General features: G+C 35.4%; 1 protein-coding gene across 1 annotated transcript in view; it reads right to left on the minus strand.

The window, feature by feature from the left end:
- METTL15 (methyltransferase like 15) overlaps positions 1-27,963 on the minus strand; it is a 237,224-nt gene that overhangs the window by 16,691 nt on the left and 192,570 nt on the right. Inside the window, exons 4-5 of the mRNA XM_012649594.1 lie at positions 23,088-23,279; positions 19,128-19,306 (exon numbers count right to left, since the gene is read on the minus strand). Coding sequence (XP_012505048.1) covers positions 19,128-19,306; positions 23,088-23,279 — 371 coding nt within the window. The remainder of the gene's footprint in view (positions 1-19,127; positions 19,307-23,087; positions 23,280-27,963) is intronic.

A 27,963-nucleotide genomic window follows, 5' to 3' on the forward strand; every position in this document is an offset into this window, starting at 1 on the left:
AAAATTAAGACCCTGTACTTTATAATCAGAATAGTTAACCCAATTTGTTTAAGTTCACACAGCCAGTAAATTGTAGGGTTGGAATTTGAACCTAGGCTTTTGTATAATTCCAAAACTCATTTCCTTTTCCATTACTCAGTGATACAATAGAAAGCAGAAACATCAACCTTGACTAATAATGAAGGGTGATGAGGCTTTTAAAAAAAAGAAAAGAAAAGAAAAAAAGCAAATGCCATGTGTTCCTCAAAGTTTATTCATGTGTTGAAAACTTAATGCCCATTGCAATAGCATTGAGAGGTGGAACTGTTAAGGAGTTATTAGCTCATGAAGCTTTGTCCTCATGAATGAATTAATACCATTATCATAGTTATCAAGGGAGTGGGTTCCTGATAAAAAGATGAGTTCACTCCTCTTCCCTCTCTTGCGCACATGCTCTTTTGCCCTTCTGCCTTACAACTGTAGGATGACACAAGAAAGCACTTGCCAGATGTAGCCCCTCAATCTTGGACTTCCCAGCTTCCAGAACCATGAGCCAAATAAGTTTCTGTTCATTATATTAATAAATTACCCAGACTCAGGTGTTTTGTTATAGCAGACAAAATAGATTTAGACAATGGTAAAGAAGGAAGGACAAAGCGATATAGCAATACAGCACACTGGCTTGGTAAGTTGACAGAAAAGCCAATTTTTCATCAAAAGAGTACAGTGATAAAGTCAGCAACCTATAAATCCTACCTAGTAGACTATCATTCACAGCTTCAGGTTCTCAGAAATGTACCTAGACTAATGCTTTACAGGGGACTTGCATAACTGTTAACATTCTCTTTTTTGGTCTTTTTAGGAAGAAAATGTAGTAGCTTCAAGAACATTATTATATATGTTGTCTCTAAAACAGGTCAATAAATAATAACATTTTGGCAACATAGATCTCCATTCAATAATCAAATTTTAAATTATAATTAATAACAACTCACATCCTTTTTGTCAAATTCCAAGCCTATAGGCTAATTTGCTGCTGACATATCTTGAATGAGTTGGCAGTGCATACTAAGAGTTGTTTACTGTGATGAAGAAAAAGGGGGATGGGGAGGTTAAATAGCTCCTGGGAACAATTTCAACAAAAAAGGGATGCCTTCTTCAATCTTAGTTTTCTTACACTGCTTCTCAATCTTTACTTTCTCATTCTCTTGACTGCCACTGGCATCTCTGCATGGTGACATCTTAACCATTCCTTCAAAGAGTGGCACAGTTGCTACTTGTATAGGAAGTCTTTCCTGGTGAATCAATTAAAAACTTTTTTATAACATTGTCCTATTTACTCAAATGCATTCACTCACTCACTCTTACGTGTGCATTCAACAAAAGTTAAAAATAAATAGATATCTACTAGACATGGGTCTCCATCAGACATTTAAAATACATTGTCTGATTTAGTTATCCAAGAATCTTTTGAGGTAGCTATTATTATCCATATTTTTCTGATAAAGAAACAGCGATTCAAAAAAAAGTAATAAATGTCTACATTTACAAAACTAGTAAATGACAGTAAGCTCAAATCTGACTCAACAGATCTTGCTTTCTCTAGCCCAGTCTACTGATCCCTTAACACATTCCTTATGAGATGGGTGTTGAGGCTATTCAGGTAAATTAGATGTGGTCACTGTATCCTTGAGGAGTTCACAAAGTTTATAAAGGAGACAAAGTATAATGAAGTAAATATTCATTACATATATGAACATGTGATATAAAGTAAGTAACTTCAGAGGGATGGCAAAAAGGAAAGTTAGGGAGGGATCCAAAGTAATGATATATGAACTGAAACTTGAAAGTGAATAGGGGTTTCTTTTGGGAGAGGTTTAGGATAAGGATAGTAAAGAGGTGAGAAAGGACATGTCCTGCAGAGGAAGATCAAACATAAAAGGATGGAAGTAAGAAAGTAGAAAGTCGGTTTGGGGAATCTGAATGGTGAGCAATTTGGTGATGACATGGGTTGCTTTATGGGGGAAAGATGGTAGAGAAATTAGTTTAAAAAGACAGGCAGAAGCGAAGCCATGAAAGGCATTGTTTTCCATGTAAGGAGATTAGATTTTGTCCTACAGATGACAGGGAACCCATTAAGGGTTTTAAAGAGAGGTGTAATATTATGAGATTAATATTTTACATATATAACTCTGGAAGTCTATTTTATAGATAAAACTCTAGTAGAGCTTGGGTTAGAGGGACTTGAGAGAGACAGAAGGTACAGAATCTACTTGGAAGATTAGAGTAATAATTTCGGCAAATGTTGATAAAGGCTTAAAATAAAGCAAAGACAGTAGAAACCCAGAGGAAAAAAAAGAAGAATTTAAGAGATATTTAGGAGGAAAAATTGAAAAACTTCAATGATGTTCCTTCTCACTTCAACTCAAGGTTGATTTTGAGGTTTTGATTTGGGCTTTGGGGTAAATGTGGTTGGGTGTACTGGAAACAGAAAAGGAGGCAAGATCAGTAATACAAAGCAAGGTGAGATTTAAAAACACAGAACTTTATATCCTTGCAGGATGAACTGATTTACATGTTCAGAAAGTAGTGGCAAATATTGGTTTGTAGTTCAGAAAAAAGATGTATGCTGTAGATGGGCATATAGATAACATCAGATCTGTGGAAATGGATGTAGATACTTAGCATCACATGGATAGTAAGAAAAGAACTAAGGATTGAACCCCCAGCAACCAACATTCAAGGCACAAACAGAAGAAGAGAAATTAGTACTGAAAAAGTATAATCAGATAGGTGGGAGAGAAAGAAAAAGGAGAATATATCATTATGGAAGTCAAGGAGGGGTAGTTAAAAGAGTTAAAGGGAGTGGTAAAATCTTCTGCCTCATATTAAAATTACTTGCTTAGATGTTCAATATCTCACTAGAATTATTTAGACTTCTTATGAACATATAACAGGTGTGTGTGTATATTAATATATATATGTATATATATATATACACACACATACATGTATACATATAGTGTGATAGTTAAATTTTATGTGTCAGCTGGGTTAAGGGATGCCCAGATAGTTGGTAAAACGTTATTTGTGAGGGTGCTTCCAGAACAGACTAGCATTTGAATCAGTAGTCTGAGCAAAGATCTGCCCTTGTCAATATGGGTGGGCATCCTCCAACTCCTTGAGAGCCTGGATAGAACAAAAAGGTGAAATAAGACAAATTCGCTCTAACTTATCAAGCTCGAACATCCATCTTCCCTTGCCCTGGGACACTGAATTTCCTGGTTCTCAGGCCTTTGAACTCCATGACTTACAATAGCACCTGCCATCTCTCACCCCTTTCTCAGGCCTTCACCCTCAACTGAATTACATCATAGGCTTTCTTGGTTCTCCAGCTTGCAGTTGGCACACTGTGGGACTTCTTGGCCTCCCTAATCAAAGGAGCCAATTCCCATAATAAATCCCCCCTTATATCTCTCTCTATATATATCCTATTGGTTCTGTTTCTCTGGAACACCCTGAGTAATATGTATAGGATCTAAATTTTTAGAAAAGATACATGTATATACCCATCATATACGTGTGTGTGTACATATGTATGTGTGTATGTGTATGTGTATATATATTTTTTAAATTACTGAAAGGCAAGAAAAGTAGAAAAAGGTAGATCATGAAAAGGAAAGAATCATAAAAATGTTAGAATCAAAAATACCACATAATAGAAATAGGACAATGAGAAACTTGCACAAATCACGATATGAAAGATTTTTTTTTTTTAAAGTGGGAACAAATGAGGCAATACCTAAGAGATGAGAAGAAAGTATTAGTGATAGAATAAGATACAAGAGGGCCCAGTGCCTTTGTTTATGATTAGTAGTTGTTGTTTTGCCTTAAAAAATCTCCTGTATTTGTTACTTGGCTACTTATTCTTCTATTCTTTCCCTAAAGACTACTTCTTCAGGGAAGTCTCCCTAAGACCCTTGACGAAACTAGGTCCCCCTACTATACTCTCTAATTTAATCTGTACTTTTTCTTCATGTTATTTACACAATTTATAATTATCTATTTATTTGAATAATTATTTGCTTATTGTCTGTTTCTCCCACTGAGAAAGGGAAAGATAAAATAACTTTCCAAAATCCACTGGAAACCATTAAGCAGCAAAGCCAAGATTTGAGTGTAGCTCTCTGTGACTGTATAAAGCCTGTATTCTTCCTGTCATGTCACACTGCCAAGAGGAAGATAAAAGATGAACAAACTTCAGTGGTAGTTTAAATCAAAGACCATGCCCAATTTGGGAGATCAGGGATGGAATCACGAAAGAAAGAAAGTGGCATTTAAGCTAGGACTTAAAGATGGAGATGTTTTCAACTGGTGGAGGTGGAAAGAGAGTTTTTTTTCCAGGTAGAAGATATATCACACTCAAAGATATAAGAAATAAAATGTAAGACATGTTTGGGGGAAAATAATAGAATAGTTAGTTCAGAATGTAGGAGGATAATGAAAGAGAAGTAGAAAAAAAGAATAGCTCAGACCTAAAAATGGGCCCTCCAAAATCAAGCTAAGGAGTCTGGGATCAAATGCATCAGCAATGGGAGCCACCAAAAGCTTTGAGTGAGTAAATGACATGATTAGTAAAGTTGCGATATCTTAGGGGGTTGGTTGGATATTAAGGAATGGAACAAAGATCACTCAAATTAACTTAAAATTTAAAAAAAATTATTTAAAGGAGGTGCAGGAATCACAGGAAGCCAACTATAGGAAATACTACTAGGCCTTAAAGGAACTGGAAAGCTATCAGCACTCTTTCTGTCCTGTATTTGACTATGCATTCATGGGTGTGTATGGGCTTGTGTGTATGTATCTATGAATCTCCTCCATTTTCTGAACATCTATTCTTTCTTCAAACTAATTGCCTTCACTCTGTTCTTGGTTATCGATTCTAACTCTGGCTTTCACCTTGTTTTGGATTAACAACGAGGAAAATCTGGCCCTGATTCTACATTTCCAATACGATCTAACTATAGCTCCTGAGTTTCCTGGCTCAAATTTTGAAAGAAGTATCTAATTCACATGACCCTCTAATTAGTTGCTTCCGTGGTGACCTGGTATAAACATAGCTGCCTAGTTTTGTTTTTTTTTTTTTTTTTTAATCAGGTTATCAGGAGTTGGTGTGGGTCGGCGCAATTCAAAGTAAATAAATGATGGATTGGGCAGAAACTACGAAATATGTGTAACCCAGATGGATTTGAGTGGAGAGAGTGAACACAGGTAAACCTTTAAGGAGATTGTTGTAATAGTCTTAATAAGAGATAAACAGTAATAGTGGTGGATACTGAAAGGAGAAGACTGAATCAAAGAGCCATAATCAGAAAGAACTCAATAAGCAGTCAACTGGAAAACTGTGGTGAGGGGCTCAGAAACAAATAATTCAAAGACATCTCTTAAGTTTCAATCCCAAAGGCTAGAACAATGCCCGTTGTAGCATCATAAAACATTAGAGATTGAATCAGCTAATACTGAGGTCCCCGACCCCCAGGCCACGGGACTGGTACTGGTCTGAGGCATCTGTTATAGACTAGGTCGCAGAGCTCTACTGCCCTTTCAGTGGAAAAACTGTCTTCCATGAAACTTAGGGAAAGGGTATGCACAGCAGGAGGTGAGTGGTGGAGTAGTGGGCAAGCAAGCATATTTACAGCTGCTCTCCATCACTTGCATCACCGCCTGAACTCTGCCACCCCCACTCCCACCCCTACCCCTTGGAAAAATTGTCTTCCATGAAACCAGTCCCTGGTGCCAAAAAGGCTGAGGACCACTGGGTACACTTTCACTTTACACTTAGACTTACACTTTTGGACTGGGGATGCAAGTGATGGAGAGCGGCTATAATAAATACTGATGAAGTTTCATTAGCTTGCCCACCACTCACCTCCTACTGTGCACCGCCCACCCAAGCTTCATGGAAGACAATTTTTCAACCACCACTGGTCTGTGGCCTGGAGGTTGGGGACTGCAGCCTTTGCAAGAATATAAACTAGAACCAGAGGAAAAAAGGGACTTGTCTTGAGTAATAATTAGTAGCAGAATAGGAATTAGACTTACAGAATTGGACTTGGCCAGGGGATGATGATAAAAAATCTGGACCTTGGGTAGAGGGGAGTGCTCTAAGACTCCCAAGGAAATGGACAAGAACAATACTCAGTAGGACTAGTTAAAGACACAAGTGAAAGACACCTGTGTTAGTAAAGCAGAGATGAAAGAGTAATGGGATCCGGCACTGAATGGTAAGAGATGAGGTAGAAACTGGTTAGGACTAGGATTAGTCACTGTTGGGAAGGTATAGAATGTAAAAGAAATCAAGTTAGTTGGGAACCTAGAACAGTCTAAAGAGGAAGCTTGTTAGTCACCATTCGTGAGGGGAGTCAAAAGCTAGATTTGTATGTTCAGCTAGCTAGTTGGCAGCAACTGAATGGAAGTCAGATACTACCATGGGCACAGCGCAAGGAGGAGAAGGTGGTTTTGGTGGAGAAAATAATGAATTTTCAACATTATACATTTTGAAATTGGAGTGTAGACAAGAAATTCTGGTGGAGATTCCCAGCAGGCCACTAGAAATGTGGAAGTGAGCTTAGAAAATGTGGTCTGAGCCAGAGCTATCTATCGATTGATTGATTGGATGGTTATTCATTTAGCCGTCTATTTATCTGTCTGTCTAGCAGTTGAACCTACTAAAGGAGACATTATAGAGAGAAGGGGAGAAGTGTCAGTGCAGCCTCATATTTGGTAGACAATGGGGAGGAAAGGAGTGGTTTCTTGCCACTGGAGATTTTAAGAAATTATAAATTTTATCATGCTTTAGTGAAATACTAGAATAAATGTCATTAAAAAACTCTCTCAACAAAGGATTACTAAAAATTACATGAATTATAGGGCACATCTTGATTATGTAAGGTAGATCAATTATTTTAAAGGGATGAAAATCTAAGAACTAGTTATGGCTTGTTTCAAGAACGGTGTCTTCTTTGAAGCATTACTTAAATAACTGCAACCCTGGTAGGAGTCTATTATATGAGTAGAACTGTCCTAGGCAGTCCTTAAGCATTGATCATGCTATTATCATTTAATTCATCATCCCTGTGACATAAAGGCGGCCATTTTAAATAGAGCAGGTTTAAAATTGCCAAATGAGAAAAAGTCAAGAACTACAACACAAGTTAGATCCTTCATCGTAGAGAGCTTGAATCCTAGGTGAGGTTGGGAGGTTAATGAGGGGGGAGTAGGGAGGAAAAGACAGAGGAAGACAGAAGCAGTTGACAAAAGAAAAGAAATTAAAATACATAATAAAAGCGTATACAAGCACGAGACAGTGAAAACAATAAATAAAAGCTCTGAGTAAGCAGAAACTAGTAACCCTAGAAAAAAATTAGTCATAGAAACCAGAGACAGAGTAGCCAAACCACAATACATAATGATGATTTACTAGAGAGCCAAAGATGGCTCTTATCGGGGCTGTAAAATGACAGTCTGGTTGCTAAGCTGTGTAGTATCCAGAACACCCCATGAGTTGTCTTCCAGTCTCTCAGAGACAGGACTGTGTAGCTGAGATAGCTATCTTTCTTATTAACATGAGCAGCCTTATAATAATTCCTTATTATCATATATACCTTATAATAATCCTTTATTACTTCATTTTGCCTAAATGCACCTTTGGCTTCTACAACCTAAAAGAGCCCAACATGAATTTAAAAATTCACCAAATGGGACCAGAGAGTAGACTGTGTAGGTAGCATTTCTAAGAGTAGCCCTAAGACCTCCTGCCTACCCCATTATATATATACCAGCATGATCCCTGGGACTCTCAATTTGGTAGACTTTACTCCTGCGATTAGGGTACATTATACGGCACAGTTGACCTTCAGATAGGGAGATTATCTAGGTGGTCCTGACCTAATTATATGAGCCCTTTAAAAATAGAGAGTTGTCTCTGGTTAGTGGCAGAAGAGGAAGTCAGATATTCTGAAGCCTGGGAAGGATTTGATAGATAGGATGTTTCTCATTGTTGAGATGTTGGGGCTCACATGGCATGCACCTTAGCGCAGCCTCTAGGAGCTGAGACTAGTCTTAAGCCAATAGCTAACATGACAGTGAAAACCTCAGATCTACAGCTGCAAGGAAGCAAATGCTTCAACAGTTGGCAGGAGCTCAGAGGAGAATTTTTCCCCAGCTGAGCGCATATATGAGCTGCAGCCCAGCTGGAACCTGGATTTCAATCTTGGTGACCCAGAACAGAGGATTCAGTACACTTGCCAGACTACTGCCCTATGGCTATGTTGTTTAAGCTGCTAAATTTACTATAATCTGTTGAGCATCAATAGAAAACAAATACTGAGGCTTACGTATTTGTTTATTAAATCTCAATAGCAATTGTCACCTTTATTTCAAACTCATCAAAAGATGTTTTCAGAAAAGAGGGTTTATTGCTGATACTGTTTAGAATTGGTGCATGATGATAAAAGGGAGTGCAAAAACAAACAAACTTACTTCAATAAATGGGCTAAACAGTAGATTATATATATCTTAAGAGAAGCTGTGAACCAGAAAAGAATCTTACTTAGATTGTAACACAGAGATACAAAGATAAGAAAGATATACGAAACATCGTAAATATTAATAACTGTTGCACAGGAGTATAGTGAATGGGAGAAAATAAATATGGAAAGAAATAATGTCTGACATTTCTAGGAAAAAAGAAATATTAAAGAAGCTCATTCTGTTTCATTAAGGACCAATAAAAACAAAGTCACAACTAAACACATCACAATTAAACACAAATGACAGGAAAATCTTAAAGGTAACCAGAGAAACAGAAAGATTAACTATAAAATAATGACAAATAGACTTTTTGTTAGCCATAAAAGAAGTCAAAAGAGAATGGCATAATCAAGTACTGAGTAAAAATAATCATAAACCTGTCAATTTTATACCCAACTAAATTATCATTCAAAAATAAGTGCAAAATAAAGATACATTTAGACAAAGTATGAGTAGATAGATTCTTAGAGATCCTCACTGAAAATATCTTTAAAAATATGTATTTAGGTAAGAAGAAAACTAAACCCAGAAAGGACTGGGATTCATGAAGGAATTATAAGCTAAGAAATCAGTAAACATGTTGATATAACCACATAAACACCAACTGTGAAGCCTGTTACCTAACTAGGAAAGATCATTTTTTTGTTAATTCTTAGAAGGCAAAACCTATGTCTTAAGCATTTATATGCCTTCATTAGTGCCTAGCACAAAATAGATTTAGAATAAATACTTGATGAGTAAATCGATATGTATTGTGTATATGAAGTAGGTGTCTCTAGGTGAAATACCCTGCTTTGCTAATGAGGAAACTGAAAATACAGATTGACCTTGTATTGCATGACATATTGAACCTGATTTAAGAGAACAGTACCAAGTACTATCTAACAAGTACCAAGAAAATTACCATAGTTTCCCTTATCATTGTAGGTCTGAGTCTACCTAACAATAGAAAGTGCCTGTATGCTGAAGAAACTAGTTAGTTAAAAGACCTCTTCTAGTTGTTTCTAGCCTCACCCATTTTCTAAAGTCATAAAAACTATAAGGGAATGGCCATTTATTCATTCAAGAAATATTAATTGACCATCTATTTTAAGATAAATATTGTATCAATTCTTGAGGATGTAGCAATGAAGAAGATATATCCGTTCCTTGCGCTCATGTAGTTTATAGTCCAACTGATGAAAAAAATTCATTAAATGAATAACTATATATTAGGAGAAGGTAGGAAGTCAGCAAATATTTCCTGTTGCTTAATGTTTGCAACATGCTATTACACACAAAAAAAATGTAAAAGGAGATTATGTATTCTCTAGTTTATAATACGAGAGAAGTGATTCTAAGTGATTAAAATATGGGAGGCAATATATAGTCACATAAAGATTACAGCAATAAAATAAAAATATTTGGAAAATGGTGAAATTGCTAATATTATTGAGAAAAGTAAAGAGATAAAGGAAAAATAAAAATATATAAAAGGTAATATAAATTCCTATTTTAAAAATGCTGAGGAATATCTTTTCCAGATATTCCATAATTTTCCAAATTCAGCCACAAAGCAAAAGATACAATATAGAATAATTTGGAAGTATTATTCTTAATTTTTAGTTACAATTAAAGTTTAGACATCAAAACTACTTTTTTATCTATTATTCTCCCTCCCAGCCCTAGAAATATAATCTTTGATCTTTGTCAACCTATTAACACTTGGAATTCTCTTTTTTGACATTCTTTTGAGATGATTTGAACATTTTAAACTTTGAAAATGAAAGCATATGCTTGTCTTCAAAGAATGTTTCCAACAAATAAATATAATAGGTGATGTGTGACATTACCACTTTTAGGAATGGTGCTGCATACAGTTGATTCTTTCAATATTTTTGGGGTGAAGTAAAGAGATATGTTATTATACATACCACCTAGACAAGATCTGAATCATGTAAATCTCAAAACCAAGATGGCAGTTCAAGTAACATATAACACTGCTTGATCTAGATTCTCAAATGGAGAGCTCACATAATCATCTATCACTAAATTCTTAAGGCTTCTGAATAACTAAATAACTAGTTATAGGAATAAATAATCTCCTTTTTTTTTTTCACCAATAAAGAGAAGGACCAGATGGCTTGGATATTCACATACATCTTCACAGCATTAATATCAATATGCAAATTGCTAATATGCTAAACATACAATGCTAGCAGATCACTTTAATTTTCACTTGCAGACAAACACAAAGTATAAAATAATAAGAAATGAGGCAATGAGGTAAAGGGATACATTTTCCTTTCTCTTGTTCCTGAGAAGCAGTTTGAAATTCAGCCAGAATCAGGAAGACCTAGAGGACTTGGTCACACTGAATTACTGTTCTAAGAATCTGATACAGTTCAAGGTCACATTTAGGAGAGAGGATTCCAAGATAATGAGGAATTCTAGATATTTGGAACTGTATTAGGTCCTAGGATTAGATCCCGAATTGCCTATCCTCTACTGTCCTCAGCCCTCTGAAATCCTACCTAATTCTTCATTTATTTTTTCATTCATCTTTTAATTTATGCAATTAATGAGTTTTTATTGTATGCCAGGAACTTTTCCATAAACAAGCATCACTTCTGCCCCCAAAACGCTAAAGTCAAAGGTTTCCTTGTCTATAACTTCTACCCCACCCTTCTCCTCATTAACTCTAACCATCTCACTATGTCAAAATCAATTGCTTCTTTCTCTGGTTTCCCACACCTTTTTGTTTATGACTCTATTATATATAGCATTTATCATAGGATGCAGAGTGAGTTGCTTACACAACTTTCTCCTTGGTGAGTATGTGAGATCCTTGAAGACCCAGCTGTCAGCATTCTCCAGCAACAGTACTAAACCTTAATTATAAGAAAGGGAAAGGGACCTAGAGCAGTGCCATAATTAAGAGTACAGGGTCTAGAATGAGATTACTAGCTTCTAATCCCAGCTCTACTTGACAAGAGGAAAGTAATTAAACCTCTTTATATCTCAGTTTCCTCATTTGTAAAATGGGAATACAAACAGTACCTGTCTCATGAGTGGCTGTGAGGACTGAGTTAATACATGAAAATTATTTCACATAGTACCAAGTATTTGCTCCGTAAGTGTTAGCTAGCATTATCTGGAATTATTATTATCATTAAATTAGGATTGGACCAGTTAGTTGGGATTGGAACATTCCCTGCTCCCCTTTTGGTACTACAAAGAGAGAACAGCTAGATTTTTTAGGAGGAAAAAAGATTTTCATGTTTTCTTTCATTTTTCTACATTTCCCTCTCTTCTGAGTTAGACTTCTTACACAGAATATCTCTTGAAAGGATTACTTATTAAAACAGAAAGTAAGTTTATCTATGAAATGTCATTTGATAATTTAGTTGGCATAAAGTCACCATACTAATGCACACAGTGTATAATCTACTGAACTCAAGAAATTTAAAATGACAGAAGTGCATTATCATAGGCAGTGGCAATGACAACTACAACACACTGACAAGCCATCTAAATTCAACTGTAGGTTTAACCATACCATTTTCCATCAGAGTGATAATTTAAGACTCTAACACCTTCACTTTTATTTCTTAATCATGGGGATGTTAGTATTAATATAAGGAGTGCTTTTTAGGAAAAACAGAAGAAGCAACATGTAGGTCATTAAACAATAAAGTGCTGGAAAACTAACTTGATTAACTTCATCAGGAGTAAGTTTATGTTCCTACTAAAATTTGATGGCAGTAAGTATTTCTTAATGAATTTTATTTTATTTTATTATTATGTGTTTTATTTTGAAGGTCTCTCTCTAGATCAACAGACCTTTGCTATTTTGCTGGAAAAAGATGATTGCAGATACAAGTTGAAGCGTGAGCCATCAATGCCACTGTGAAAAGATACACCCTACATATCCTAATGGAGAAAAGATAATTATTCTTCTCTTTCCTAAAAGTCACATAACCCTTAAGGGAAGAATAGCTTAGAAAGAAGAGATTAACTTATCACAAATCACACTGGCTACGGACAGAAAAGTGGCAGTGGAAGTCCACACTCAGAGTTCTGACTAGTATACTTGTTTACTCTCTGGATTACACTGGTTCTGGACAGAGAGGAGGAAAAAAATGCTTACAATTATACTTTTACTTTAAATTTTCACAAAGTACACTCCTATATACCATCTCATGTATTGGTGATTGTAAGAATTAGTTATTTCCATTTTCCAGGTGAGGAGATGAGGGGTAGAGAAGATAAGTCACTCACTCAAGTTCACAGAGCAGATAATTGGCAGAACCAGAAATAGAACTTGAGGATTTTTGATTCCATGTCCTGGAGAGTCTCACCTATTCCTCAAGCTGCTTTAATTTATACTGAGGACTTTGATGCTTAGGTCATATCCCCTTTTCAATGTCAAGAGCAGAGTACATTTATCCTTAGTAACAACAAACAACTTATACTTTTTTTCCCTTGAATTTTCATTTTTACCTTGGCTGGAAATGTCCACACCTTTTTATTGATTTATTTGTTCAACAAGCATTCATTAAGCTCTGGCCCATGTACACACTTCATGAGTCAGAATAAAGGTTACACAAAAGGTTCAGGCAGGGAATAAGTCTATACACTTAATCAACATGAATCTAAAATATCTAAGAAGCTTCTCCCCTCCTTTTTCCCATTCAAATAATGATATTATGAGCCTTCTGTCAGGTTTTGATTGCCGATGGATCAAATTAACTATTTCGTGAATTTAATCTAAATTCCAATGATCTAAAAAGTGATTGGCATACTTTGATTTTGGCATGAGCTCTGAGTCTGCAAGTGAATTTCAATATTTGTTTGAGCGAAATATATTTACTATGGTTATATGTGCTAAACAAAATAACAATGATCATTATCATCATTATTACTCACATTCATTTCAAGAGATGAGAAAGATGAGGTCTAGAACTGTTCAAGTTTACACAGAAAGCACATTATAGAACCAGGACTTGAACAAAGGTATTTTCATTTGATGGGTAATTTTCTTTGATGTAATCAAAGAATGAAAAGAGCACTAGACTATGGAAAAGGTCTAATGTAAAATATGGGCAGCCAGCCTCTAGGGAAAAATATCTAGACTTCTTTATTCAAAGAGATGTCTAGAATCTATCCCATTTTCAAGACTATACAAATCAAATATATATTCTTACTACAAAATCCAGACCACAGCCATTGTTATTCACAATTAATTACACAAATTTTCTTTCAGCTGAAAAGCTTGAGAGTTTTTATATGTATCATTTATCATTATTAAATATTTTTAATTAATAAAAATATTTTATCAGAACATTATTATTCTTCACAGCATTCCTGAAGAATAAGAATAGACAGCATTTCAACTTAAAGATAAATAAACTAAAGTACTGGGAGGGCAATGTGGTTTTTCTAATTTACCTGTGTATGCTAATGTTAATGTTGTTAGAACATATTGGTATGGGGGAGATTTGCTTTTTATGACCTATGAGACTGAACATCAATTTTTTTTTATTAATGTTGATGTTGTTTTACTGAATCCCAATCTTATAAAAGTAGAAACTTCTTGATATAATGTCCATTTTGTTAACTGTTTACATTAACATTGAAAAAATATTTACCAAATACCTTCCAAGGGTCAAACATTATGCTACGCAGTGGGACACAATGATAAGTATGAAAGTCATGGTAGTGCCCTCACATTGCTTATAGTCTAGAGCAATGCTATCCAATAAAAATGTACTGTAATACACACTTTTCTTTTTTTTTGACACAGAGTCTCGCTGTGTTGCCCGGGCTAGAGTGCCGTGGCGTCGGCCTGGCCGACAGCAACCTCAAACTCCTGGGCTCAAGCAATCCTCCTGCCTCAGCCTCCTGAGTAGTGGGGAAGCCACATGTTATTTAAAGTTGTCTACAGCCACACTTAAAAAGTAAAAAGAAATAGGTAAAATTAATTTTAATACTGTATTTAACCCAATATATATAAAATATTATCATTTTAGCATATGAAGATAAAAATTATTAATGAGATATTATAAATTCTTTTTTCAAACTAAGTCTTCAAAATCTGGTGTGTATTTTACATTTATGGCACCTCTCAATTTGGAGTAGCCACATTTCAAGTGCTCTATAGCCATAAGTGGCTATTGGCAACTGTGTTGAATAATACAGGTTTGGGGAAAGTTTAAATGGCAAGCAAGCAATAAGATACAGCATAATAAGTGCCATCACAGAGTAATGCAGTGCTATGGGAGGATACAGGAAAGCATCTCAACTAATCTGAGTAGGGCTGGAAAAAAACTTAGTAGAGTAACTGACATTTCAACTAAGCTCTAAAGGATGAGCTGGAATTAGCCAGAGGAAAGGTTAGGGGTAGGGCAGGGATATCAGAAAAGAAACAGGAAGGTCAATATTCTAGGCAGAAGTATGTCCAGGGCCTGCAGGTGAGTGATTATGGTACGCTGGAAAGACTGCAAGAACTTCAATATGGCAGGAACAGAGATTATTTATGGGGAAGGAAAAAGATGAAGAGGAAAAGGCAGGTAGGACATAATTCATGAAGGGATTTGCAAACCATGTGAAAGAGTATGTACTTTAGTCTAAGAAATCCATTCTTTCTAAAGCCTCTAGGCCTGTATTTATAGAACTGGCAATTACAGGCTGAAATGTGCTCCCCTTCACTGGAATACAATGGGGAGTAAAAAAGATGAATATAAAAAGGCTGAAGCTAGATGACCATTTATTACAGTTAATGAAAAATCTAGTTCTGGATTAAATGAGTCCTTCAAGCCATTTCCAACTCTTCAGCTATAACAGTACTAGAATAAAAATGATGCTTAACAAATGTGATTTGTTATTTATAAATCATTTTTGGAGGGAACACTGTGTATAACACTTCATATGTGTTAAATATTTATATTAAAATTCCTGGCTGGTAGTTCTGAATAGTGTGTGTATGAATATATGTGGTGGTAGTATGAACAGTGAAATCCTACAGGTTGTTCTTGGAATTCTCCTGTAAACTGCTTATAAATTACTGCTTTGATAATTTACAAAGTAATGCACAGTGGTTGTAAGTGCTCTTTTCCAACTTGGAGCCCCAAACCTGTCTTTTGGAGCACCCATGATAATAGAAAAGTACTAGAACTATAATTATCCATACTAGCAAAAGACATCAGGATTTAGATTTTATAAATTACAGCTTAATCATCTGATTTATAGAATGCTACTGAGTATACTGTGATTTCATGTATGGTGGTCTTCCTTGTGCTACTGGATTATTAGCTTTGGGAAAGTCAAGAAAGCTATATTTCCATTAATATATAGGTTTTAATAGGTGTCAGGAACTGTGCTGTACATTTCCTACAATGCTTGATAGCTTTGAACATATTTGGTATGAATTATTAAAATCAGAAAAGACATTTAAATATAGTCTATTGCATATTATAGCTTGCCAAAATACATGTTTGTTAAATAAAGATATTGCTTAGGAATTGCACTGGGTTGAATAGTGTCCCCCACACTTCATGTCTACCTAGAATCTGTGAATATGAACTGATTTGGAAATAGGGTCTTTGCAGATGTAATCAAGTTCAGATGAGGACATACTAGATTAAGGTGGGCCCTAAATCCAATATGACTGGTGTCCTTATAAAAACAGAGAAATTGGGACACAAAAACAGATGCACAGAGAGAATGCCAACTGACTATGGAGGTAGAGACAGTGATACATCTACAAGCCTAGGAACACCAAGGATTGCTGGCAACCATCAAATGCTAGGAAATAGTCAAGGAAGGATTCCCCCTGAGAGCCCTGCTGACATCTGATTTCAGACACCAAGTCTCTAAAACTATAAAGGAATAAATTTCTGTTGTTTTAAGCCACTAAGTTTATAATACTCTGTAATAGCAGACCTAGGAAACTAACACAGGGATCCTCTTGTGCCCTTCCCTTTGCTTCCCATATTTCCTTCATGAAATAACCTCTCTTAATAGACATGCATTAAATGGACTTGACAGATTAACACTTTTCTCTGTTAAACAAATTGTCAGAGGGTAGCGTTCTACTTTCTAGTGTTCCTATACAGTCCTGTTTCCATCAAAAGAGCTGTGTGCTTACAGCCCAAAGTGCCTACTACTGTCATTACATAATTTCATCAAATATTACATAAACTGATGAAATATGAATGCAAAAGGAAAGATGGCTGCTGTTTCCATGAAAACTAAGTTGGAGACTTTGGAAACTCTTGATAAAGGTGAATCACTTTAAAAATGCAATCAAATTAGGTGTGGGTATGTAGGTTCTATAATTCTCTGCTCTTATCAAATTTTCTATTGATTGTACAACCATAACTCCAGATTACAATAAATAAAAAAGAGGGTCTTCACTACAAGTAGAAATTTATTACACTGTATTTTTATTTAGTTACCTGACTATATAATCTACTAGTCTGTAAACTTTGTAAACACAGAGGCTATATTTGATTTGCTCCCATTCTACCTTTAGTACTTAGGATAGTGACTAGTATATAGTAGCCTCTACCAAAATATTTTTTGAATAAATGAACACAAAATGAAAACATATTTTTTCTGTTTTTCCCTTTTCCAAAAAAATCATATCGTCAATAAAGTTGGATGATTATGGGCTGATATTTAACATATAAAAGTGAACTCATTATAGAGAGCTTAATGGCATTTACTAAAATGGAGTTTACTTACCCATACACGGATATTCTCACCTTTATTGAATCATTTGTCATAGGCCTAATGTGCTTTTCATATCCCATTCTTTCTGAAAGTACTTAAATTGTTCCTTTTGTACATTTTCATATAATTTCTATCTAATGCTAAAGTGTTATTTCTCCAAGTTTACAGATCAGGATCCACAGACAAAAAATTAACTTGAAGGCAGAACCCAATTATGCCTCAAATTCATGAGTTTCCAAATACTAGATTAGTACCAATTTTGTATTGCTTATCAGCCTTTTGGCTAAGATCAAGTATAGTACTAACTCTGTCAATAATTAGGCTACAATCTTGAATAACTATTGAGCCTCAATTTCTTCAGTAAATGTATGAGGTTTCTTGACTGGACAATCTCTAGGATGTTCTCTAGCCCAAATCTCTCATTTTCAGCACCAGAAAATTTTGAATTTTCTTACGAATAAAAAAATATGACTTCTCACTGCTTTTCTTTCCAATATGTGAGACAGAAAACAACACACATAGTTAAAGGATGACAGAAAGGATAAGATGGAGACATGTTAGCGAGTATAGAGTGGGAAGAAAAAAAAGGAATGCAAGACAGGGTGAAATTAATGTCATCATGCTAATATAAACTCCTTTTGGGAAAAAAAAATACCATGAAATATTTTATGTTCACATGGCCCACAAGAATTCTGTTCTTACTTGCCTAAAAGAATCTCAATGGTAAATCTGAAGGGCCTGAGGTATGCAGCTTAAAAAAATTAAAGAGATTTAGTCAACTCTTAATATTTTATTATCATAGCTAAATGGAATATAGTCTTCTTTAATTATGTCATAAAATAATTGCTATATGATCTCTAAATCTTAATGATCTGAATAAATTTATAATTCTTATCTCTTAAACTATGGATAATATTAAGATAGAGGCAGGCAATATCAGGTTCTTTTTATAAGCTATACAAATACTCCTTTCTTAACTTCTTTACTTGAGTAACTTAATAGGAACTACTGAAAAGAAATTATACATTTGGTAAATAAAAATGATAAAGGGTTTCAGATGTTTCAACAAGACAAAAAATTTACCATTGGAAATAGCTATAAGAGTTGTATTTTTGCCTTGGAAAACTTTCATCATGGAACACAGCTGTGAAACAACTTTGGCTTCAAACAAAAAGGCTATAATAAAGCACCTCCTAGCTAGACTTAGGTTCAAGAGGTTTATGGTGGCAAACAGCAGAAAAGATGAAATGTTTCAATAAGCCCCTCAGGCTGATTTAGTTAGCATTCACAAAGTGGAATAACCTATACATCACATACCCTTTGTTAGCTGGTTGTTTAGAATAGATGTATGAGTCACTGGATTTTATTTTAGCAGTTGGGCAATGCAATTCTCCTTTTGCCCGAAATATTAAAATGCAGAAATGTGAAACTAAGAGAGGTAAGGTCAGATCTTATATGGGGTGCTTATCAACCACTATGATGGAATAAGAAATTCTTTTGCTCTTCTTCTTCCACGGTTCGCTCTGGTAGGCGCAAATGACAGATACTTTATGTTAAAAAAAAAAAAATCTATTATTATACTAATTGGCAAACTATAGTATATTTTACAAAAATTGTGTGTGGGGGAGAGGTGTTGGGGTGGGGAAGCTTGAAACTAAAAGAAAGTTTTCATTAGAGAAAGGCAAGATTCTATTCTGTATGATTTCAAGTACAAATGAATTCCTCAGGGATTTTGGGGAGATATATACACACACACACACACACACACACACACACACACACACACACACACACACACACTTTTTTCTCTCTCAGATACTATTCAGAATTAATGAGGGTACCTGCGACGATGCTGGCAAGCTGCTGGGTTCTGGTGATGGGGTAGATAGTGCGTGCCTGAACGATTGCTGAAGCTATTTTCTTGGCATGCTTCTCCTCCCCGTATGTTCTTAGGATGGATGCAAGTGCCTGTTGATCTAAAGCATTCACAACATCAGCAGCGGTGGGCATGTCAGGGTACCTACGCAGAAGAAGAGCCAATTAGTTCACTGACGTCAGTTTTCATTGACAAGAGGTGAAACTTCAGAGTACTGAGACATAAAGTCAGTCATTCACATATAGTTTAGGAGAGCTTCTGAGGTTTCAAAGTCAGAGACTGAAATCTTACACGTATGAAATAGATTTTCCATTTCAAATACCCATCATTATGACAAGTGGGGACTGTTTATAACATTCATCGAGGTCAAGGCAGCAGAAGTTAAAATATTATACTAACCTTTAACTTTAATTCACAATAAATTTTTTATTCTTCCTGCAGATTTTCCTCAAACTAAAATATTGGAAAATGTTTAGGTTTAAGTTTTTCAAAATTTAAGTTACTACTTGAATTTTTTTTGAGCTAGAAGATACAGAGCTTGCTGATACATGGATGAACCTATATCTCAGGAATTTATCCTGAGGCTGAAAAGTGACTATTTGTGGAGACACAAATTGAACTTAGAAAGTCCATACAAAAAGATACTGCTGGTCAGTTTCCCTCACAAAAACTAGAACAACCTTAATGGCAATAGTGTATATTATTTAAAATGTTTAACAATATTGGCTCATCCGCCCATGACAAAGGTCACCATGGCGGAAAACCTGGTAATCAACTAACAGTATTGCACAAGCCTAGATAGACAGTAATTTCAGGTGGAGGAGAAAAAGAAATGCCAACCTCTGGACAAACAGAATAAATTACAGTAGCAGAAAACAGCACTTACTTTGTCAGACCATTATAGTTTACTTTAGGGAAATGGGCCAAAGAATTCTAAGTGATGAGCTAACTATCACCTTACTTATCAGAAAGATAACTTTGCTAAGAATATAGTTACTACTCTTACAGTCAATATATTGGATCGATTATTGGTACCATACTGTGAGGTCTTGTAACAACGATACAGTAGCTTTAAGACCAGAGTGGGATTGCCAAGAAACACCTGAATCCCTCTTGAAAATACTACACTACACCTTGTTCACATGCCTAGTGCCTCCAGGAGAAAATCTTGTTGCTGTCCTTGGTTTGTTTTGCCATGTCCTTCACCTCTCTTTTTTATTCTGTCTGTCTCTTTTTTTGGTCAAACTTTGCTTTCCACATCCTACGATTATTGTTTTTATGTCTGGCTGCCATTGAACCCCAGACCAATGAACTTTTTATGATAGTCTTGTTTCCATTTCAATAGGGTTTGCTTGTTCAGCTTTCAGGATGAATATCTGGTCTTTAGAGTCAGATCAATCTAGATTAGAATCATAATCTTGCTACTCATATCAGGTAAGCTTTTTAATATATTGGAGCATCAATTTTTAACCTGTAAAATGAAAGTGACAACGCTTACCTCACAGAATGGCTGGGAGAAGTAAGGGTGCATACAATTGTAAAATAGGTAGTATAACACCTAACATATAGAAGATGCTCAATGAATCCCAACATCCTTTAGATCTTCCCCATTCATACATTTGCCTGTCATCATTCTTGGCTTAAATGACAAAATCCCTGCTAGACTTTACCTACTTGTGAATTCAATTGCCCAAACCACTAAGCATTAGAATGAACCTTGGTAATGATGTTAAATTTAGAATCTGTAGGATATAGTCCATAGTCCAGCTTTATCAAGACAATTTTAAGGTTAGTATTGGATGTACTTAGCAGTTTTGCATGATACTTCTCTATTTTGAAATAAGAAAATTCAAACAGCATTTTGTTCAAGTGGCGATCCGTGGACAACAGGCATAACTTTTTCTCTTCTATTAACATTGAACTGTAGTGCAGAAATTTCCATAGTGCTAAAAAATATTAATAAAACGGGCATCACTGTGGAAGGTTGGCGGGCTGGTAAGAAGCTTTGGAATAGGCCTTCGTATGAAGAAGAAGTCAAGATTTAAGATCTGTCCCCCAACTTAGGTTAACAGATTTGATCTCATCAGTCCTCCAGACTTCACTAACAGTGACTAAACTCATAAGAGAAAGAAATTATTAATATAAGTGACGATTTATTACCTTCTAGTGAAGAATATAACTGCCAATAGAACTAGATTCTCAAATTCTTGAAGCTGTGAATTTCTTTCTGCTACATGAGAAGCCTTATTATAATCTGAAAGCTGTTGTTGAAACTGAGATCAGCACAGAATAAATTATGTTTTAAGACTCCAGTGTTAAATGGCAACAGGCTAAGAAAGCCTCCTGCATCCATCTTTGTCACGGGGATACATCAGGAACATATAGGCCATATTTTTTGGCCCAGATTCCCTCTCGCCATAACACTACGTGGATTAGCATTGCAGGTATTTGTATCTCTGACATTCCTTTTTTTATGAATTCATGTGAATCAACTCCTCCTTTCCAAATGTCACATACTGTCTTCAGATCTGTTAATATCTTTGATTATGTTATAGTCTATGCTATCTACCTGAAAGCCATTAAGCTTTTTAAGATATATTTGTTCAACTCTAATCTCATCCATTATGTATTGACTTAAGAATTTCTCAGGGGCAATCTTATTTTCAAGTTCCCGAGGGAGAACCTCAGGGACCCTGATTCACAGACTATAATTTGCCGATAAGTCTTTATGTAACAATATGGGGATTTATGGCTATTAACTAGAAGATTTGTTTACTGTATTTCAGAAGGCATGTTCCTTAGCAAGACATAAGAACACCAAAAAATTGCTTGGTATTTTATTACCTCTGCACAACCAACTCAATCTCCAAGCATGAGAATATATTTGATTTTTACTATTAGTCGCTGTTTTTTTTTTAATTTTTTTTATAGTCACTGGTTTTAAAGGACTTTTATGATCATATCCTTCATTCTACGAATGCCAATACCATGAGAAAAGAAGTTATAAGTCTCAGAAACAATAGGGTTCTAACAAATATAGGCCACAATCCAAGTTAACGGGTCATATCACAACATGGGGAAAAGGCTATATGTGACTAATTACCATAGGACAAAGTAGTTTGTGGTAGGGTATGATATGAGAAAGAAAAGCATGATTAAGCTTTGTAGGTACAGGCTGTTCAGTTCTGGGCCAGTGTTTAGCATAGATACAAGTACAAATCTGAGCTTTCAAAATTAATTTAGATAAAAGGGAATTATTCCTATACTCTCCTAGAATGTGATCTTCTTTGTGTTATTTAATATATACGTACCTATATGAATAATGGAGAATAAGTGTCAGTATATCCAGGGTGGTGAGAAATGAAGAGGAGGTGTAAAAGATATCCTATGCATAATACTGTGTTTGATATAGTACCATAATTGCAGTTTCTCTGGAGAAGGTTCAACCAATGTGACTGTGCAAGAGACAGGACGAAATACACAACTGCTGACCTCTAGGAGCTTGCCTTTTTTCCTGTATTCTAAAAGAATATGCATTAAACATATCTAGCTCCTTTTGTGCCTTACAGAGGCATCCACATATGGAATGTGCATAAAAATGGAACCATTGTTTCAGTATCATGGTATTTATCAATATTGTTGCAATCTAAAAGCCCATGCTGTATCAGTGTAAAAGATAATCAGTATGAAGGTCATCCTCCTCACTATTTTGTGTAAAGACGGTATTTATTTTTCTTTTAAAATCCCAAATCCAGAGAAATACTAAAGTCTATAATGAGTAGCAAACAAACTGATTTATTATGTATGGGTAGTGTTATGTGTGGGTGTGTGATGGGAATTCTGCAGTCTTCAAAGGAAATTAAATTCAAAGTGTTTTTGAGAAATTGATTTCTTGTTGTGAGGAGAAATGCTTATCAATACTCACCTGCCACCATCCATCCTCATATCCAAGGGACCATCCTTCCGAAGGGAAAAACCTCTTTCAGGAGTATCAAGTTGCATGGAGGAACACCCAAGATCCAAAAGAACTCCATCAAGAGTCCCTGGCTGAACTCCAGCTTTCATTAATAAGACTTCTGCCTGGCTGAACTGTCCCAGCATAGCTTGGATCTGTTTACTATGAATAAAACAGGAAATAGAGAAAACATTTTCTTCTATTAAAGTCTTTCTTAAAGTCTATGATCAATGGCAGGGAGCACATTCTATTATTAGATGATTTAACCAATATATATTTACTGAGTGCCAACCACATGTTTAGCACTATATAAAGACACATGGATATGGAAACTATACATCTTTGGTTTCAAACACCAGGACTGTATCAATGTAATTTTATTATTGCCAAAAACACATTATATAGCTTTGTGAAGTGATATAATCCATTAATAAATTAGAAAAATTTCTTTGTCAGACCAAGTCTTTCATTTTTTCATTAAAGAAATTCTTAAATTGATGGGTAGGGAAAAGCACATGCCATTCTATCAAAAGAATAACTTTTAATGAGTAAGTAAATTTAAATATAATAATAAAATAAATCATAGAAAAAAAGATATGTGAAATATGTTCAAGCCACCCATGTTAACCTTCTCCATGTTTTTATAATTTAGGATAGGGGTACAATGCAGCTACACACTTGAGGAATGAAACAATGACTAAAACAAATGCCTCTTTGCAGAAGCAACATTTTAGCTTTCAGCAGGGATTTTGAAGTGAATGAAGCACTCAGAATCAACAGACAGGCAAGGAGTTGGGATCACCTTGCAGCTATTCTAATTCTCCTTTCTACACGAAGTGAGATTCTGCCTTCAGTGTTCTTCAAAAGTCTGAGGGCAACTGGCATGCATTTTGGAAGGGGAATGAGAAGAGAAAAATTGGGCAGCACTCTCAAGATCTCATTCTTTCTGTCTAAGGGTGGGTGGAGTGAGTTGGGATTTTAACAGTGTTAGGGAATTTACGTCTGTGATATTTACTTATATGTTATACTCTTTAAGGCTAATTTGACAGCTCATTGGTTATTTTTTTATTTCAAAGTATTATGGGGGTATGAATATTTCTGGTTACATGGACAGCTTATAATGCTTAAGTCATGGTTATATATGTGCCTGTAACCCAGATACTGTTCATTGTATCCATTATGTAGGTTTTTGCACATCTCTTCCTTCCCCCTGGTTGATTTCCATTGAGTTTTACTTCCCTCTATGTTCATGGGTTAGTTCCAATTTAATAGTGAGTACATGTGGTATTTGTTTTTCCATTTTTTAGATATTTCATTTAGGATAATGGTCTCCAGTTCCATTCAGATTGATGCAAAAGACATTAAGTCATTCTTTCTTAATGGCTGAGTAGTATTTCATAGTATACACATACCACATTTTGTTAATCCACTCATGAATTGATGGGCATTTGGGTCGATTCCACATCTTTGTAATTGTCAATTGTGCTGCAATAAACATTTGAGTGCCCGTGTCTCTGTGATAAAATGACTTATTTTCCTTTGAGTAATATCCAGTGGTGGGATTGCTGGATCAAATGGTAGGTTGACGTTTAGTTCTTTGAGGAATCTCCATACTATTTTCCATAGGAGTTGTACTAATTTGAAGTCCCACCAATAGTGTATAGGCATTCCTTTCCCTCTGCATCCACATCAGCATCTATTGTTTTTGGACTTTTTAATAAAAGCCATTCTAACTGGGGGTAAGGTGATATCTCATTGTGGTTTTGATTTGCATTTCCCTGATGATTAGAGATGTGGAGCATTTTTTCATTTGTTTATTGGCCATTTGTCTATCTTCTTTTGAGAATCTTCTATTCATGTCTATTGCCCACTTTTTAAGGGGGGGTTGTTTGATTTTTTCGTGCTAATTTGCTTGAGTTCTTTGTAGATTCTGGTTATTAGTCCTTTATCTGAGGTATAGCTTGTGAATATTTTCTCCCATACTGTAGGTTGTCTATCTGCTCTGTTATTTCCTTAGCTCTGCAGACATTTTTTAATTTAATCGAGTCTCATTTATTTATTTTTGTTGTTGCTGTGATTGCCAGTGGGGTCTTCTTCATAAAACTCTGCCAATATCTAGAGGAGTTTTCCAACATTTTCTACTTATAGTTTCATACCTTACACTTAAGTCCTTTATCCATCTTGAATTAATTTTTGTAACTGGTGAGAGATATGGATCATGTTTCATTCTTCTGCATATACAATTTTCCCAGTACCATTTATTGAATGGTGATTCTTTCCCCGGGTGTATATTGTTGTTTGCTTTGTCAAAAATAAGTTGGCTGTATGTGGATGGTTTCATACCTGGGTTTTCTGTTCTCTTCCATTGCTCTATGTCACTATTTTTGTGCCAGCACCATGCTGTTTTGGTTACAATAGCCTTGTAGTAGAGTTTGAATCTCGTAATGTGATGCCTCCCAATTTGTTCCTTTTGCTTAAGATTGCTTTGGCTATTAGGGCTCTTTTATGGAGAAAAGTGTAGAATTATTTTTTCTAGATCTGTGAATATGACATTGGTATTTTGGTGGGGATTTCATTGAATCTATCAATCAGTTTGGGTTGTATGGACATTTAACAATGTTGATTCTACTGATCCATGACCACGATATGATTTTCCACTTGCTTGTATCATCTGTGATTTCCCTCCTCAGTGCTTTGTAGTTCTCTTTGTAGAGATCTTTTACCTCCTTGGTTAAGTATATTCCTAGGTATTTTATTAACTTTGTAGCAATTGTGAATGATACTGAGTCTCTGACTTGACTCTCGGCTTGACTGTTATTGGTATATAGGAATGCTACTGATTTGTATACTTTGATTTTGTAACCTGAGACTTTGTTGAATTTCTTTATCAAGTCTAGGAGTTTCCTGGTGGAATCTTTGGGGTTTTCTAGATATAAGATCTTATTGTCTACAAAAAGTGATAGTTTGACCTCCTCTTTCCCAATTTGGAAACGCTTAATTGTTTGATTGCTCTGGCCAAGACTTGCAGCACTATCTTGAACAGAAGTGGTGACAGTGGGCATCCTTGTCTTGTTCCAGTTCTTAGTGGGAATATGTTCAACTTTATCCCATTCAGTATGATGCTGGCTGTGGGTTTGTCCCATATGGTTTTTATAATTTTGAGATATATTCCATCTATGCCTAGTTTGTTGAAGGTTTTTATGAGTGCTGAATTTTCTTGAATGCTTCTTCTGCATCTATTGAGATAATCATATGGTCTTTGTTTTTGCTTCTGTTTATGTGGTGAATTACATTTATTGATTTACATATGTTGAACCATCCTTACATCCCTGGGATGAAGGCTACTTGGTCATGTTGGATTATTTTTTTGATGTGCAGCTGAATTTGGTTTACTGGTATTTTATTGAGGATTTTTGCATCTATATTCATAAGGGATATTAGTCTATAGTTTTCTTTTTCTTTTGGTGTCCTTTCCTGGCTTTGGTACCAAGGTGATACTGGCTTTGTAGAATGAGTGGGGGAGGTATCCCTCCTTCTCAATGTTATGGAATACTTTCTGCAGAATGGGTACCAACTCTTCTTAGTTGCTCTTGTAAAATTCGGGTGTGAATGTATCTGGTCTGGGGCTTTGATTTTTGGTGGAAGATTTTTTTTTATTGTTGCTTTAATCTTATTGCTCATTATTGGTCTGTTCAGGAGTTCTATTTCTTCCTGACTGAGTCTCGGGAGGTTGTGTGTTTCCAGACATTTGTCCATTTCCTCTACATTTTTGAGTTTATGTGCATACAGATTTTCATAATACTCACAGATGATATTTTGTATTTCTGTGGTATCAGTTATAACATCTTCTTTTCATTTCTAATTGAACTTATTTGAGTCCTTTCTCTTCTATCCCTGGTTAATCTAGCAAGAGGTTTATCAATTTTGTTTATCTTTTCAAAGAATCAACTGTTTGTTTCATTGATCTTCTGTACAATTTTCTTGTTTTCAATTTTATTCGTTATTTTTTTTTAATCGAATTCCAATAAAGAAAGTGATTTTCAGATTCACTCAACAAATATTTATTGAATATCTGCTACATATTGTGTCAGGCATTATGCTATTCAGAAGGTATACAAAGATTAATAAACCATGGCTTTTTGTGCTTTGAACTGACAGAAAGAGATATACAAATAGTTTACAATACTATCTAATGGGTGCTAATAATAGAGATGAACAAATCGTCCTGTTATTATTTAGAAAAAAAGAATGCTAATACTGGCACTGGAAACACAGAAATAACAGTATCTTGGTATTGAAAGGCAACTCATAAGTTATTTATTACAATTACTAAACTGATATTTTAACCTTTCCTCATCCCTATCGCAGCTGGGGGTGGGCGCATAGGGAGGAGAGTCATTGTTTTAATTACTTACTATTCACCCGATCAGTTAGGGAGAGATTCCCATTCAATCGTTATGAAGATGGTAAAACATAGGACACTCAACATTGGACACATAAGACAAAAGTTTATTAATCACATATATTCCCCTCACAGCCCAGGGGAAGAAGATATCACATGCCACAGAGGGCCACATGGCAGCTGTACTCAGAGACACAATGGACAACCAGGGGATGTGGAAAGGTTTTGTAATATCGGGAGGTTGGAGTGCTCCTTAGTTCCCAGGAAAGATGTGATTGGCTTGTCTGGATAATTCTTGGGCTGGCAGGGAACTGAAATTCCTAATCAGGCATAAGCAGAAATTGCCCTGATCCCTTTGATAAAGAGGTTGTTTGCCTAGGGAACATTATCTGCAAGAACATAGTGGGAAGGGGAATTTGTGGTTAGGCCATTTGAGAAAAAAAA

Source organism: Propithecus coquereli, unplaced genomic scaffold, assembly GCF_000956105.1.
Source record: "Propithecus coquereli isolate 6110/MARCELLA unplaced genomic scaffold, Pcoq_1.0 Scaffold30, whole genome shotgun sequence".
Classification (NCBI taxonomy): Eukaryota; Metazoa; Chordata; class Mammalia; order Primates; family Indriidae; genus Propithecus; species Propithecus coquereli.